Source organism: Spinacia oleracea, chromosome 3, assembly GCF_020520425.1.
Source record: "Spinacia oleracea cultivar Varoflay chromosome 3, BTI_SOV_V1, whole genome shotgun sequence".
In the NCBI taxonomy this organism is placed as follows: Eukaryota; Viridiplantae; Streptophyta; class Magnoliopsida; order Caryophyllales; family Amaranthaceae; genus Spinacia; species Spinacia oleracea.
Genome location: NC_079489.1, coordinates 5,957,279 through 5,974,995, shown reverse-complemented (window position 1 = coordinate 5,974,995; position 17,717 = coordinate 5,957,279). Strand labels below are relative to the sequence as shown.

At 33.5% G+C, this 17,717-nt stretch overlaps 1 protein-coding gene across 1 annotated transcript; it reads left to right on the top strand.

Moving 5' to 3' along the window:
* Positions 1-1,341: 1,341 nt before the first annotated feature.
* LOC110783133 (uncharacterized) lies at positions 1,342-17,473 on the top strand. The gene is made up of 3 exons (XM_021987436.2): positions 1,342-1,534; positions 3,137-3,339; positions 16,919-17,473. The coding sequence occupies exons 1-3, from the start codon at positions 1,436-1,438 to the stop codon at positions 17,220-17,222; spliced, it is 606 nt and encodes a 201-aa protein (XP_021843128.1). The 5' UTR covers positions 1,342-1,435; the 3' UTR covers positions 17,223-17,473.
* Positions 17,474-17,717: the final 244 nt, after the last annotated feature.

Genomic DNA, 17,717 nt, shown 5'->3' with positions numbered 1-17,717 from the left:
GTATGAAGAGAAAGGATACTCTTAGTAGTGGGACAAATTGAAGAGAGAGGAAGAGGAAGAGGAAAGAGATAGTGGGAGGAAAGAGAGTGTGATGTGTCAAAAGAGAAGAAGAGAGATAAGAAATAAGAGGAATGTAACCTCCTCTTTGTTAAACATGCTCTAAACCTATTTATCTTGAGCCCGACAGAAAAAATTGCGGGGTTTGAGAATATTTTTAGACCCATTTTCTAGCCCACCCACAACAAAATTATGCATCAATTAAAGATGGATTTTGAGACGGATACAATAAGCGTCTCAAAATTGAGACGGATTACTAAAATTTCGTCTCTAAATTAATATTGAGATGGAATTATATATGGAGTTTCAAAAATTCCATCTCAAATTTATAATGGATTTGCAAGAATACCGTCTCGAATTTTTTTGAGACGCCCTCTATAGAGACTCCCTACTTTCGTCTCAAATCCGTCTCTAACCATCATTTTGAGACGGATTTGGACTATATAGAGACGAAATTTCTCGTCTCTATAAAACGATTATTTTGTAGTGACCCTGTCATGATTATTACTTCATCCGTCCCGGAATACTCGCACCGATTTGACTGGCACCGGCACATAGCTTAAGGTATTTTTTTTTTTTTTTTTTTTTTTTTTTTTTTTTTTTTTTTAATTCCAATGAGCCACAAGGGCAATATAAATTACAAATGGGGGTGGGGGGATTTGAACCTGAGACCTATTGTACACAGGCCCTCAATCTTAACCACTAGGCCAAGACATCATTGGTGCACATAGCTTAAGGTAATTTAATTGAATTATTATTTAATTAGTTAGTAGTTGATATTGTGTATCTTTTTTTTTAATATAGTAAATGGAGAATGTATCAACTTTTTGAGGATGGTGGGGTGGAGTTGATTTTTTTTAATATTTTTTTAGATATTAGAAATACAAGTGGGACCTTAGGTAAGTGAGAGAAACAATATAAAATTAGAGAAATATTTCGTATGTCATTTATAAAAACGATGCAAGTATTCTAGTACGACAGTATAATGAAAGCGATGCGAGTATTACGTAAAGGAGGGAGTAAGTTTCTGGGCGAGTTTTGCGCAACTCAAAACTGGAACGTACTTTAGTTATATATAAAGTGGGCCTACCCAACAATGGCCCTGAAATATTTTTGGCTCATTGGCCTGGAGTTTGGCCCGTCCCGAGATGATGGGCTGGAATTTTGGTTATGATCCAGCCCAAGCTCGGCCCGGACCGCTTTTTATGTCGGCTGGAGTTAAGTAGTGGTAGGCTCCTAGTAGCTACTAGCTACTATAGATAATTAGATATGCATCAAACTCGACTCAATCAATTTCATACTACAATATATACAACCAAACATTTTAGATATTCTAGAGAGAGAAAAGGGTCGAAAGCCAAATTAAGAGACCAAAATAATGGCTCGTAAAAATGGTGTTTTGATGCCTATTCTTGCCGTTGTTCTGGGCATACTAGCAGTTGCTCTTAGTTTTACTGCTTATTCCAAAAGGATTAAGGTAAATATCCAAACTTAGTAATTTTATTGATTTCTTAATTTCGAAATACGTGAGAATTATAATGTGAAAGGAGGCATGTAGATGCTATAGTAGGTGTTTGCCAGTACCTAGAATTGTAAAATTGTGATTTGTGTATTACTCCATACTTATGCTATGTGTGTGAACACAAAACTGTAAGGGTAAGGTTCGTATTATTCACCTGATTTTCACTTATCTATTTTAATTGAATTTATTTCAGTAGTAATTATACTTAAATAACTCTTATTTGGCTTGATTTTATGTTATCTGAACTTATTTTTCACATTGAAGTTACTTTTCACTAACACCTAACAAGGGTGTCAATAATGTTGGTTTGTGTATTACTCCGTACTTATGCTCTGTGTGTGAACACAAAACTGTAAGCGTAAAGTTCATATTATTCGCCTGATTTTCACTTATCCATTTTAATTGAATTTATGTCAGTAGTAATTATACTTAAATAACTCTTATTTGGTTTGATTTTATATTATCTGAACTTATTTTTCACACTGAACTTACTTTTCACTAACACCTCACAAGGGTGTCAATAATGTGTCATTGCTATCTATTTCAAGTGAGTAATATTATTGGTCCCGTGACTCCCGTCCGTGTCTAGATATGTGATGTTCAACTGCCCTACCGACCAATCCATTTAAGGTTGAGGCCCAATTGACAGCCAACCTTATATATTCCCATAACAAGGAAGAAGGTGGTACTTATAATTTGTAGCTAAATACGAAGTAATTGTATTCACCAAATGAAAATTTTGCATAAATATCTTAGCCTCGTTCGTTATCACCGTAAATAACTACTCCCTCTATCCCTTAATACTCGCACTGTTTTGACTTTTTGCACTATTCATATAATTCACTTTGACCCTATTTTATTTCTAGTATATGAAAACAAATGTTAGTATATAATATATTGTTGGCTTCATCTTAATATATATTTTCATAATATTGAAAAAAAATAAGTTTTTATAATATGTAGTTGAAGATATTGATGGTCAAATATGTGCATTGGCAAGCGTGTCCAGTCAAAACGGTGCGAGTATTAAGGGACGGAGGGAGTAATAATTGTACAAAAATTTAATAATTTATATACGACGGTCTTGTATATAAAGACAACTTTTATAAAATAGTTGTACTTTTAAAACAAATAGTTATACATTGTGATCAAATAATAGGTGTTCTAGTATGTTAACTATAAGTCAAATATACAATTATATTGTTTAATGCTGACATCAACAGTATTGTGCGTATAACAGTTTCATGTGAGACCTGCTTAGGCTCCGTTCTATTGGTTGACTGAACTTATATTATCTGAACTTATCTGAAATTATTTTATCTGGAAAATAACTTATTTTGTCTTAAATAAACTGATTTGTATGTGAAAATGTATGGAAAAAAAAACTTATTTTTGCTGAACTTTATTATCTGAACTTATTTTATCTGAAATAAGTCAAAATAAATCGAACAGAATAGAACCTTAATATATATATATATACGGAGTATATCTGTATATATAAGTGACACATAAAATGACAATATTACCCTTAACAAATTTTGTGTTGGTGAGCTGCAGGCAGGTGATGTTGGTCCTGTAGTAAACGGGGATTGCATATATCCAAGCAGTGCAGCTTGTGCCCTAGGCATAATTGCTGCATTATTTCTTTTGGCTGAGCAAATTGTAATAAGTTGTGGTATCAACTGCTTTTGCTGTTGTGGAGGACGTTTTTCTTCCACTTGTTCCGCTGTTACCTCGCTCATTCTCTTCGTCTTGTCCTGGTATGTATATAATGAAGTATATATTTTTTTAATTTATTATTATTATTCGCGCTTTGATTGTTCATGTTGTTATTTTAAAATTGTTAATTATTGGTAATTATTTCCATGATTATAATTATAAAAACGGAATTGTACAACATGAAAAAGAAAAAGAAGTAAAAATAAAATATAACAAAAACGGGGATCAAAATTTGGTGTCTACAGAATGCCCCACATTGATAGAGTTTTGTTAAAACGATAATCAATGTTTGATAAAAAGACACAAAATTTTGATTAAAATTGAATTAAAAGGGGTTCTGGTATCCAAAAGAAATGTGACTGCGGTATGAAAACAGGAACCGACTTGATATTTAGAAATCCTGAAAGATCTTATTTGATTGATGGCTTGATGATTTGGAATCCTGAAAGATTTTAGTTCACTTTGACTCGTTGCGGTTTGAGAAAACCGCCTTAATATTTTGAAATCCTGAAAGATTTGAGTACACTTTGACTCGTCGCGGTTTGAGAAAACCGGCTCAATGTTTTGAAATCCTGAAAGGTCTGAGTACACTTTGACTCGTTGCGGTTTGAGAAAACCGGCTTGATGTTTTGAAATCCTGAAAGATTTGAGTACACTTTGACTCGTTGCGGTTTGAGAAAACCGACTTCATATTTTGAAATCCTGAAAGATTTGAGTACACTTTGACTCGTTGAGGTTTGAGAAAACCGACTTAATGTTTTGAAATCCTAAAAGGTCTGAGTACACTTTGACTCGTTGCGGTTTGAGAAAACCGGCTTAATATTTTGAAATCCTGAAAGATTTGAGTATACTTTGTAGTTTGGAAAAAACTAGCTTGATGTTTTCATCTAAAACCCAAGAAGTTGAGAACGAGTTATTGTTCGGCTTGATTTATTATTGGCCAGGAATTGATGAATTCCGAAATTCGGGATAAGTTTGGTGTTTACATGATTGGAATAACTCAATGAATCAAAAAGCATTTCCAAAAACATTTCCATAAGAGTGGGATGTGAAATCTATTTGAATCATATGGATCATATACTCGGAATTGAAAAAACGAGTATTTTAAGCAAAAAAAATGAGCCGAAAAAATGACGTTGTTTATGGAGTAGTTTTAGTTTAGAAACATGAAGAGAATTCATCAAACAATTTATTTTCATATATTGATAACATAGTTGTCGAAAATTTAGAGAAAAAACAGTTGAGCGCTCTTTTAGAATGTGCTTATTTGACCTTAATTGACTCGGTTTCGGATGGATGATTATCTAAATGCTTGAAATATGAATTCAAGTATTTTATATAATGCTATTGGGATACTTCAAATAAGCGTATAACAGTTTGTTACAAGAGAATAGAGTGCAGTTAGCAGAAACAGAGAAACTGACGCATTTCAGCAGACCGGTGTTTGAAAGTTGAAAAAAGATTGTGATGATGGGGGCATGGAAAAATTTTGGTTGTATTAGAAGGCCTTCCCTATATATTTCGTGGCTGAATGATTCATAACCACACCACCCTTCATTTTATCAGAATCCTTCAAGAATTTGGTGTAATTCTTCTCTTTCTTCATTTTTAGTTCAAAACACTTTTCTTCTTTTTCAAAATGAATCAAGCATTCCAAGAGCTTAATGAGATTGATGTTTCACACAAAAGAAACATTAGGGAAACTTTGGAAGGAAACCCATTATCTCCCTCTAATGACCTTATGAATCTTTTCACCAAGAATATCCTTCCACTTCTTTTCCTTAATATTCGTTATGACATGATTAACAATGTGGTGCAATTCTGGGATGAGGAACGTCATGTTTTTCGTTTTAGGGAGACAGGGATGGTTCCTTTTGTGGAAGAAATTGAGGGTGTACTAGGTCTCTATGTTGGAGAACCGGTCATTGTTATGAGAGAACCTGGGGAAACAAAGTCAATCATGAGGAAATATTTGGGTATCCCATGGGATATGATGAATGCTTATCATTAAAAGATGATATGCTTCTAGATATTCTTCTTATTGCTTTCTCCGGGAAACTTGGCGTTTTAAAAATAATGAGGATTATAAAGTGTGTCAAAAAAGAGCAATGGTCCTCATGTTATTGGGCCTTGTATTACTTAAGGATTCACTATTTTCATGTGATACCAGACCCTTCTTTCTCAAATAGATACCGGGGGTTGCTTAGGACCAATTATCTTAGGTGAGCTTGTCATGAGTCTGGATAACGTGAAACCAAATCCTATGGGTTTTATAGAAGGGTGTCATGTTGTGCTTCAACTTTGGTTATTTGAAAAATTTAAGTTGTGGAAGACTTTGGCTCGTTTTTCTTATTGAACTTCACAGATCCGTGAGAGAGGATTATCTCCAGTATTTCGCCAACTTTGCGATAGCGGTGCGTAGGGAGAATTTTTTCTAGCACTGGATGTGGAATGGGTCACTTCTCATCTCAACATAACGGAGGTAATTATCAGCACCCAACATCGCAAAGGAGTCCAACTTCCCGGGCTGGGTCGGATCACCTTTTATCTTCCATGGAGGTGTTTGAGGCAAACAGGTCAAATCCAACTTCTTCTACCAGTCGATGTGCTGCCAAACGTGCGTTGTGCTGCTTATCTCATTAGTAGTCGTTGAATTCTCTCATCTTCTCGTCGTGTATGGCAATTCGCAAGGTCCGTGCCAGCTTTCTTGGTTTTGGAGGATAATGTTCCTACTTCCTCCTACTCTGCATGGTTGTCGGAGGATCTCTATGAAGACGAATGAAGATTTGACAGGGCCGATGTGTGGGAGTGTTCAATTCAGTTGTGTGTTTTCCTTTTGAATTTTCCATTTTCTTGTCACGTCCTTTTTCTTTGACCAAATGTTTTCTTATGAGAGGTTTGCTTTTATTTTTGGATAAAAAGATAGGAAACAAGTTTTAGGGAAAGGTAGAAACAGGGATGAGGCATTGTTGTTATTGCTTTTGTAGTTTCTGTATAACCGTTGCTTATTGGATGGCTTTGCAGGGTGAAATGGTTTGTAATGCAAGTATTTTATTTAAATGAAATAAAGGTATTTTAATGTTCATTGTTGTAATCATGCTTTCATGTTTGATATTAATTTAAATTACGAGATTTCTCTAACAATGAAATTCCTATGATGATATAATGCTTTCTACCATGGATGAGACACACAATACACAAATTTGATAACTATCGATTATTATTCTTTTTTTTTTGATTTTTTTTCAAAAGTCAAAAAAGATTCAAGCGTAGTATTTCTTCAGTTGATCAAGGTTAGTGTAGTGGACAAATTCATTCCCGTCAAGGTCCATCAATTCAAAGCCGTTGCATTTACTCTGCATCAAAAGGTCAAGATGTCTACACCTTGGGGGATTTTCACCATTGACGGAGATCTTTCTCATTGATAGCCCGATAAATTGAAGTCAATGCAAGATTTGAGGGGGGCTTAAGATATCATAATCTAATTGTTAATTGTTTTTTTAAGAACTACGTACGACCTGATCCCCGAAAAATATCATCTGCAACATAATCCTGCATGTCATTTCACCTTTAGTAAATGTAACGGGGTACGTAGGTACTCTAATGAGTACAGTCGTTTTAAATAAAAAAAGAAGTTATAGTTCTCACAAGAACTACGTTGAACCTGATTCCCTGATAATAAACCATCTGATAAAACTTAAACATCTCTAACTAACGGGGATACGTAGGCAGCCTACGGGTGCGGTTCACTTACTCTTAACGTTTTTTTTTTGTAACAGGTGGATCAAATGGAATCAAGTCCTTGATTCCATTTGATCCACCTGATTCCCTGATAATGAACCATCTTTCAGGATTTCAAAACGTAATTGTATCATAGTCCGATTCCATTTGATCCACCTGTTCAAAAAAAAAAACGTTAGAATAAGTGAACCGCACTCGTAGGCCTACGTATCCCCGTTAGTTAGAGATGTTTAAGTTGTATCAGATGGTTCATTATCAGGGAATCAGGTTCAACGTAGTTCTTGTGAGAATTATAACTTCTTTTTTTATTTAAAACGATCGTACTCATTAGAGTGCCTACGTACCCCGTTACTTTTACTAAAGGTGAAATGACATGCAGGAAAACATAATGCAGATGATATTTTTTGGGGATTAGGTCGTACGTAGTTCTTAAAAAAACAATTAACAACTACATTATGATATTTTAAGCCCCCCTCAAATTTTGCATTGACTTCATTTTATGAGGCTATCAATGAGAAAGATCTCCGTCAATGGTGAAAATCCCCTAGGTGTAGACATCTTGACCTTTTGATGCAGAGTAGATGCAACAGCTTTGAATTGATGGACCTTGACAGGAATGAATTTGTCCACTACACTAACCTTGATCAACTGAAGAAATACTACGCTTGAATCTTTTTTGTCTTTTGAAAAAAAAATCCAAAAAAAAAGAAAATAATAATCAATAGTTATCAAATTTGTGTATTGTGTGTCTCATCCATGGGTGGAAAGCATTATATCATCATAGGAATTTCATTGTTAGAGAAATCTCGTAATTTAAATTAATGTCAAACATGAAAGCATGATTACAACAATGAACATTAAAATACCTTTATTTCATTTAAATAAAATACTTGCATTACAAACCATTTCACCCTGCAAAGCCATCCAATAAGCAACGGTTATACAGAATCTACAAAAGCAATTACAACAATGCCTCATCCCTGTTTCTACCTTTCCCTAAAACTTGTTTCCTATCTTTTTATCCAAAAATAGAAGCCAACCTCTCATAAGAAAACATTTGGTCAAAGAAAAAGGACGTGACAAGAAAATGGAAAATTACTAAAGGGAAACACACAACTGAATTGAACACTCCCACACATCGGCCCTGTCAAATCTTCATTCGTCTTCATAGAGATCCTCCGACAACCATGCAGAGTAGGAGGAAGTAGGAACATTATCCTCCAAAACCAAGAAAGCTGGCACGGACCTTGCGAATTGCCATACACGACGAGAAGATGAGAGAATTCAACGACTACTAATGAGATAAGCAGCACAACGCACGTTTGGCAGCACATCGACTGGTAGAAGAAGTTGGATTTGACCTGCTTGCCTCAAACACCTCCATGGAAGATAAAAGGTGATCCGACCCTGCCCGGGAAGTTGGACTCCTTTGCGATGTTGGGTGCTGATAATTACCTCCGTTATGTTGAGATGAGAAGTGACCCATTCCACATCCAGTGCTAGAAAAAAATTCTCCCCACGCACCGCTATCGCAAAGTTGGCGAAATACTGGAGATATTCCTCTCTCACGGATCTGTGAAGTTCGATAAGGAAAACGAGCCAAAGGCTTCCACAACTTAAATTTTTCAAATAACCAAAGTTGAAGCACAACAGGACACCCTTCTATAAAACCCCCAGGATTTGGTTTCACGTTATCCAGACTCATGACAAGCTCACCTAAGATAATTGAACCTAAGCGACCCCCGGACTCTATTTGAGAAAGAAGGGTAAGGCACCTGGTATCACATGAAAATAGTGAATCCTTAAGTAATACAAGGCCCAATAACATGAGGACCATTGCTCTTTTTTGACACACTCTATAATCCTCATTATTTTTAAAACGCCAAGTTTCCCCGGAGAAAGCAATAAGAAGATTATCTAGAAGCATATCATCTTTTAATGATAAGCATTCATCATATCCCATGGGATACCCAAATATTTCCTCATGATTGACTTTGTTTCCCCAGGTTCTCTCATAACAATGACCGGTTCTCCAACATAGAGACCTAGTACACCCTCAATTTCTTCGACCAAAGGAACCATCCCTGTCTCCCCAAAACGAAAAACATGACGTTCCTCATCCCAGAATTGCACCACATTGTTAATCATGTCATAACGAATATTAAGGAAAAGAAGTGGAAGGATATTCTTGGTGAAAAGATTCATAAGGTCATTTGAGAGTGATAATGAGTTTCCTTCCAAAGCTTCCCTAATGTTTCTTCGGTTTTTTCATGAAATGCCCCTGAGGTTTGCAAGAATGCACCAAATACCCTCACGTCTTTTGAATCACATAATATACCCCTATTTTTGCCTAAGTTTGCACCAAATACCCCTAAGCCGACCTTCCGTTAGTCCTCCGTTAAGTCATGTTTAAAATTCACAGAATGCACCTATCTATGAACTTATTGCACAATATACACCTATTTGTAATCTAAGTTGCACCAAATACCGAAACGGCTTTTATATTACAGAAATGGAATCAAGTTTATTAGTTATGAACACAACTAAGTGTTGAATGTTGTTGATGTTGCTGACATTTTTAATGTCTTTTACAATAATTGTACTCCGTATTATTTTTCCATCCAAGACAATTAAATATATTGGTCCCCTTCAATTTTTGTATATGTCACTAAATGCTCTACATTGGTGGAAACTGTGAACTATAGAACAAAATATTACGGAGTAGTAGTTGCTTTGATATCTAAGCTAGGTACGCACACATGAAAGAGCTTCCATTTTTTAGAAGTTTGTACCAATGTTTTATTTTGGGAGGTAAACAAAACTCTATTGGACAACTTGATCGATCAAAACAGTCCCTGCAGTTTTTCTCTCTTCAATGGCCAGTACCACCTACAACGTTTTTCATAATGCGATTTTTCACTGTTGTTTTAAATTTTAATTCAAAATTTCAAATAATCTTCTACAAAAAAATACAATTTACTTTCCTTCCCTACCTATCTCAATAGTCAATACTAATCTGTAAAAACTGATCAAAAATGACAAAATCTTTGAGGAAAAAAAAAACCAGAAACACAATTCATATGGGAAAGAAGAAGAAAACAAACAACCACAATTGAAAGAGGAAGATGGGAAAGAAATTTACAAAGAATGTGATTGTGGAGGACAACAGGTAGAAAAAAAGAAATTGAAGAAGGGGAAGTGAGTAAATCAAATGAACGAGAAAAAGAGAATGAGAAAGTGGAAGAACAACTCTAGCACCCACTCTATCAAATTGTTGAATCACAACAGCACCCTCCCTTCCAAAACGCTCCACCATTCATTCTCCAATCTCCCTTCCCTTCTCCTCCCTATCCGTCACTGCCACCGCCGTGGGCCCTGCCCCGCTAATCGTACATCTGAACGCTCACCCTTCAATAGCTTTAGATTACAACGCTCCCCTTCAATAGCTTAGATTCTCGCTAATCGTACACTGGAAACTTTAGATTCGTACTCAAGTTCGTCGTGTATGAGGTCGATTGGATATAGAGGGGAGCCAAAGAGGGAGTTCACAACAACAGAAGCCGCCGAAGATCTGAGACCGGAGCCAAGTGGGAGCCCTTTATGGAGAGTTAGAGAAAGGTCGATGGAGGAATTGTTGAGGAAGTCGACACTGGGACGGGTGTTGACGACGGCAGCGGGGGCGAAGGTGGTGACGGAGGTGAGGAGTGGTGTTGGTTAGGAGTGGTGGTGGTGAGGAGACGGAGGTTCAGTGGTGAGGGTAAGGTGGGTTGAGTGGGAGGAGAGAGAAAATTTGCAAATTAATGGGATTTAAGTGAAAGAATGTCATTAAGGGTAAAATGGTAAACTACAGCTAACGGAGGACTAACGTTCGTTACCTCCAAGTGTATTTGATGAACACTACGAAAAAATAGGGGTATATTATGTGATTCAAAAGACGCGAGGGTATTTGGTGCATTTTTGTAAACCTCAGGGGCATTTCATGAAAAAACCGATGTTTCTTTTGTGTGAAACATCAATCTCATTAAGCTCTTGAAATGCTTGATTCATTTTGAAAAAGAAGAAAAGTGTTTTGAACTAAAAATGAAAAGAGAGAAGAATTACACCAAAATTTTGAAGGATTTTGATAAAATGAAGGGTGGTGTGGTTGTGAATCATTCAGCCACGAAATATATAGGGAAGACCTTCTAATACAACCAAAATTTGTCCATGCCCCCACCATCACAATCTTTTTTCAACTTTCAAACACCGGTCTGCTGAAATGCGTCAGTTTCTCTGGTTCTGCTAATTACACTATATTCTCTTGTAACAAACTGTTATACACTTATTTGAAGTATCCCAATAGCATTATATCAAATACTTGAATTCATATTTCAAGCATTTAGATAACCATCCATCCAGAGCCGAGTCAATTAAGGTCAAATCAGCACATTCTAAAAGAGCGCTCAACTGTTTTTTCTCTAAATTTTCGACAACTATGTTATCAATATATGAAAACAAATTGTTTGATGAATTCTCTTCATGTTTCTAAACTAAAACTACTCCATAAAAAACGTCGTTTTTTCGGCTCAGTTTTTTTTGCTTAAAATACTCATTTTTTCAATTCCGAGTATATGATCCATATGATTCAAATAGATTTCACTTTCCACTCTTATGGAAATGCTTTTGGATTCATTGAGTTATTCCAATCATGTAAACACCAAACTTATCCCGAATTTACGGAATTCATCAATTCCTGGGCAATAATAAATCAAGCCGAACAATAACTCGTTCTCAACTTCTTGGGTTTCAGATGAAAACATCAAGCTAGTTTTTTCCAAACTACAAAGTATACTCAAATCTTTCAGGATTTCAAAACATTAAGCCGGTTTTCTCAAATCGCAACGAGTCAAAGTGTACTCAGACCTTTCAGGATTTCAAAATATTAAGCCGGTTTTCTCAAATCGCAACGAGTCAAAGTGAACTAAAATCTTTCAGGATTCCAACGAGAAAAAAGGTTGGTAAAATAATCCCCGAGTAAAGATCGCTTTGGCTTATACCTAATCAGTTATCTGTACAATCAATAACGTAGACTGTATAAATTTGATATTAGGTCGTATAAGTCTAAGATATACAAAGTATGTAACAAGATGAAGGGTGGTCATGCCCAACTTTGGGTATCGGGCTATAATTTCCTAGGAGGTAACTAAAAATGTTCTTAAGCACCGAGGCCAAAATAGGTAGTACCCCTTACGAAAAAATAAGTCCCAAAATTTCAAGTAGGCTACCACCAAAGTACTTAAAGTAATAAACTAATAATCTTTCCCACATAAAAGGTGATCCATGGACCGGGCTCATAAATATGTGGACAATTATCTCATAAGGACAATGAGATATAGACGTTAGGTTAGTGAGTGGGTCATCGGCTATATAAAAGCTTCTCACTATAAAACACCACTTATTTCCCGTGGCCCCACTGTATGAATAAGGATGTAAGGTTATGTCCTAACAAATTAACACACGACAAGACTCAATGCGGAGTAGTATATGTAATCACCCGTCTTTAAGGCTCATGTGACTACGTGATTATAAAATCCGTACAGGTAAATAAATATCGCATAATTAACTATTTAAATTTATATAATACTTAGGAAAGTATTAACCCGTACTTATACATATATGTACAAACGCAAATAATCAAAGGAAAAGTTTCAAAATCTATTGTTGTATGCGACATTAGGCAAAGTTAAAATATATTTTTTATGTTACTAATAATCTCGTTTTTTTAACAAAAAATTATCATTTTCATTATAAATAAATTAACGGTTTCATAAGGGTCTTTTTATTAAGTTTTGCTCTTTTAGAAACATTGATAAATATTTATGTCGGAAATTTTATTTCATCTGTTTAACTCTAATTCGGTATAATTTATCAAAACAAACAAATAAAACGAAAATAGTAAAATAAATAGTAACATAATCTTTACGAAATCTTGTATTAAATTTTTGTTATGATTAAAAAATATTTATATTTATTTCAAAATTTTATATAATTAATTTTATTTTCAAAAATTATTATAAAATTACATTTTTTTTTCTTTAAATCTTAACAAAAATTTAACTTCAAAACACAACATTTCCAAAAAAAACAAGAAAATTTCTGAAAATCCTTTCTAGAAGAGTTTTAAAAAAGTAACTAGAGTTTTCATTAAAAAAAAACAAAAAAAAGGTTCTTATAAAAAAACAGCTTAATTATTTTAAGTATTTTATGTAATTTGTGAGAACTTTCCTTTCACCAAAAAATACAAAAAAATAAATAATATCAGTAACTAGGAAATATTTGTCTTCCTCAAAATAAAAATAAAAAAAGTAAAAAGAAATTAGCATCGTTAATTAAGTTTTTTTATTTTAAAGATTATATTAACAGCTTCATCAAAGGTTAAAATTGCTACTTCCGGATCAAGGTATATTTTCTCAATCCTTAATATAATTTGTTTTGATTATTATTGTGGACTAACATATTTTTTTCCATGTGACATTACGAAGAGGATTTATCAAGATATTAGGTGCTAATTTGCCCTAAATCTATGATAATCTTTTATTAGCAACTGATCCTATTGGTGTAGTTTTTATGGCCGGTGAGATTTGAGAGTTATGTGTTTAATATTGCTTGCACTTATATTGTTTGGATGGTTAAATTCTAGTTCAAAATATTTTTTCTAAAAAATGAATGATATTGTGCGTAAAATTGATTAATAAGATAATAACAATAATAATTTCGTCCAAATAATTTTTCAATTTTAAACACACTTTATATAATATCACAAAGATAATAATTTAAGTCGAAGTTTGAAAAAAGAATCAAGTCGAAATCATTTTCCTATCAAAAGTTATGTACTTTTTAGCTAAAAACAATTAAAAGACAAAAACGATATGCATGATTTCAGAAAACGTCAATTTCATGCCATTTAGGTCCATTTTCAGTCAAAGACTTTTAAATATGGAATAAATTAAACAAGGAGATCTTTCTAACCATATATGATTTGTAATTTTCTAAGACTTCTAGAATAAATGACGAATATTTTCGTATTAGCCATCTAATTACTTTGAAATAAAGATTAATTACTTAAATCACTAAATTAAATTAACTTAAGCTAAGATTTATAAAAATTTGTTGAAACATCACTGGAAGTAAATAATTTTGTCTTCCTAATGGTATAAAATTTACCTTAGTTAAACTTTTTTTTAATAAATTTTCTTAATTAAAAGTTAATTGTTAAACACTAATTAAGAAAAATCTATATATTCCTTACTTTAAATCCGAAAATTATAAAATGTCAAAATAAAACAGAGGATAAATGTCTTATAAACTTTATCAAAGTCCATTGCACCCTCATAAAAGTTTTCTATAAACTTTCAAGTTAATAAAAAAATAATTCGTATAATTAATAACAATCAATATTTTTCAATAATGTCAAAACAAACATAAAATTGCCAATTGTGTCATTATAAACCTTCATAACTCTAAAAAATCACCAAAACCTTCTGGAACCGATTAAATTTCAAGTCAATAAAAGTGTTTTAATATCAGTATTTATAATTTAATCCAAATAATCTAAATAAATCAAGAAATTAGCTCAAAGCCTTTAAAATCCTCTTGAGAATAAGTATAATCATCATTATCTCACTAATAAATAGCTACCAACATTCTTTTAATAGGCAAGGGCCATTCCAACCCAATCTTACTTGCCTAAAATTAATTTAGGTAAAGTTTGGGTGAAATGGTAAATTTTCCTTAAATTGAGTTTTCACTCTTAAAATCTTAATGAACTTTAAACTAACGAACCTTTTAATAGACATCTCCTAATAATAAAAAATAACAGAGATGACTTCAGAAACAAGTGAAGAAATGTTAAAACTTTTAAATCTTGTAAAAGTTTATAAATAACAGAGATGACTTCAGAAACAAGTGAAGAAATTTTAAAAAACTTTTTAAATCTTGTAAAGTTTATAAATAACAGAGATGACTTCAGAAAAAGTAAAGAAAGATTTTTAAATCTTTAAATTGTGTAACAATTAGCAAAAAAAATGTTATAAAACAACTTTATTCAATCCCATAATAATAAATATGCAATTTAATCAGTTTTGTGCACAATATCAAGTTTATATTTGCCGAATTTAATCTTGTCAATGTATGGAGTTTGAAACATCTTGCTTGCTTGATCAATTAAGTCACAATGCATTTTAACGCAGTGAAAATGGCCTTATTTCAAATTTGAGGCGTTAGGTTGACTTATCAATCATATAAGGTATTGAGATTATCCATCTCCATCAAAAACCCTTATTCACTATAAAACTCCGGTGGATTAAATCATAATCAGATATGATTGAATAGTCAATTTTCCTTTTTATTTGGCAATGAGGCCTAGACGGATGTCTTGATTTGTTTGGTCAATTCCATTAGCCCAAACACAAAACCAAAAAGAATGCCTCAATTACCCTCATGATTGGAATTTTCTCATAATACAATTATCAAAAGAGAATCTCTAACAATTTACTACAAAAAAACATTTTTGATCCATTCAAGCCGCCAATCAGGGTGCAAATTCTCGTTGAAACCGTCTTATTCAGAAGACCTTTATGGTAATCACTAATCGGTGTGATTTCCTCAACCCTAAGTGGATCATTTTGATTCTTAAAGTGAATTGATTAAGGATCACAAAACTTATTTTGAGCAAAATAAAGCCCAATATCATTATTCCTCGAACCCAAGTGGATTCGACCATTTAAAGTGAGACATTCATCCGAACTACGATGGTTTTGATCCGAGAGTGGATTCAAATCCCATGATGATCGGTACGTAGTGCAACTTCAATGCTCAAACCTATCATGCGTTAATAATCTTGTCTTGGTTTAATGAATTTTTTTTAGTATGCTTGCATGTGTATGACAACGTGAAACCTATGTGTTTTTTATCTAACTTCCCAAATAGCCATATATCAAATCAACTAGATATTAAGTCATAGTAAGAGCCTATTCTTTAGAATAGTAGAGAAGACGAGTTCCAGACGTTTGATTCTCTTAACCTAGACCCCGAAACCGAATTTTTGATTTCAAAAGACCAGTTTTCAAAGAAGAAAAAGCCTTTATTTTATGGAGTTATTAATCATTTTCGAAATTGTTTTCTTTGAACTAGCTTTTTTCCTAAATGGTTTTACAAAATCCGTTCCCTGTTCGGATAAAAATAGGGTGGCGACTCTAAACCTTTTATAAACAGGCTGAACAGACTCTCGTGTAGGATTCTCAAGGTAAATAATAGTCGGTCGAGAATCAGGTCCTAAAATAGGTCATGTCCAATAGATTGAGTTCAATTCAATTAAGATCTAATAAGTAAGTTTCAGCTTAGTCCAATTCAGTTCTGGTCCATTTTGTTTAGTGTAGGTCTAATAACTCAAGTTCAATCCACTTCAAATCTAATAATGCAGGCTAGTCAGAAAATTTAAGTTCAAAGAACATGGCCTAATAACCACCACCACGTTTAGGGTGCGTTCTATTCACCTGATTTTCACTTATATTTCCTGAACTTATCTGAACTAAATTTATCTGAACTTAACTGGACTTATCTGAACTTATTAACTTATCAAAACCTATTTTAGTTATAAATTGTACTGGATCAACTCTTATTTTTCCTGAACTTATCTTATCTGAACTAATCTTAACTTATTTTTTCTGAAATAAATGGAAATAAGATGAACAAGACTATGTTATGTTCACCTTATATCCACATTACTGGTTCATACCAAACTGTAATATGAACCAGTAATGTGACGATTAAATATGTGAAGAAACCTTTTAAGTTATATAAACCCTTACTTAATTATATTCCTTTATTCTTGTAATGCAGGATCACATTTAAAATAGCATTTGTGGGATTATTATACACATCCATCCTCAACAACAGAAGTTATCTATCAAAAACTAACCCTGGAAGCAATGGTGACATTTGCAGAGTTGGCAGGGAAAATTTGTTCCTAGGGGCAGCAATTTGGTGTATAATTAGCATCGTTTTAGGTCTAATCTCTTACGCTTTATGGGCGCATAGTGTTGCAAATAACATAAACAATGATAATTACGCTACTAATAATTATGGACAAGGTGTTGCTATGGGACAACCTGCTCATACACAACTACCAAAGGATCGATACTGATAATGTAATTACGTGATGAAGACGATTGAAGATCAAGAACTGCATGAATTGAAAGAATAGGGTTAATTCTTTTTAGAATGAAGCTTGATTTCTTTTAGGAAGGTTTGTTGTGAATAATCTTTCAGATTATTTTATTTATTTGTTTATTTTATGTGTGTAAAGTGTAATACTTCTTTCGTTTTCTTTAGTTGCAACCTACATTTTTATTTTGAAACATTTTTTTTTAGTTATAATCTATCTATTTTTGGCAACTTTACTTATTTTACTTTAATTAAAACCGAGAAGGGAAAGTGGATGTATTTGCTTGATCATTTGACACTTAAAACTACAAGGCCTAAGGGAGTTAATCCTAGGGCAGACTAGGCCTATCAGTGTAGGCTTTTATGGCAATCAAAAAGGGACGGAGAGAGTATTGTATTAGTCGTGAAAATTTATCTCCATCTCTCTTAGAACTCTAAAGATTAACCAGATATTTTAAAAAAGGTAATGTGTCTA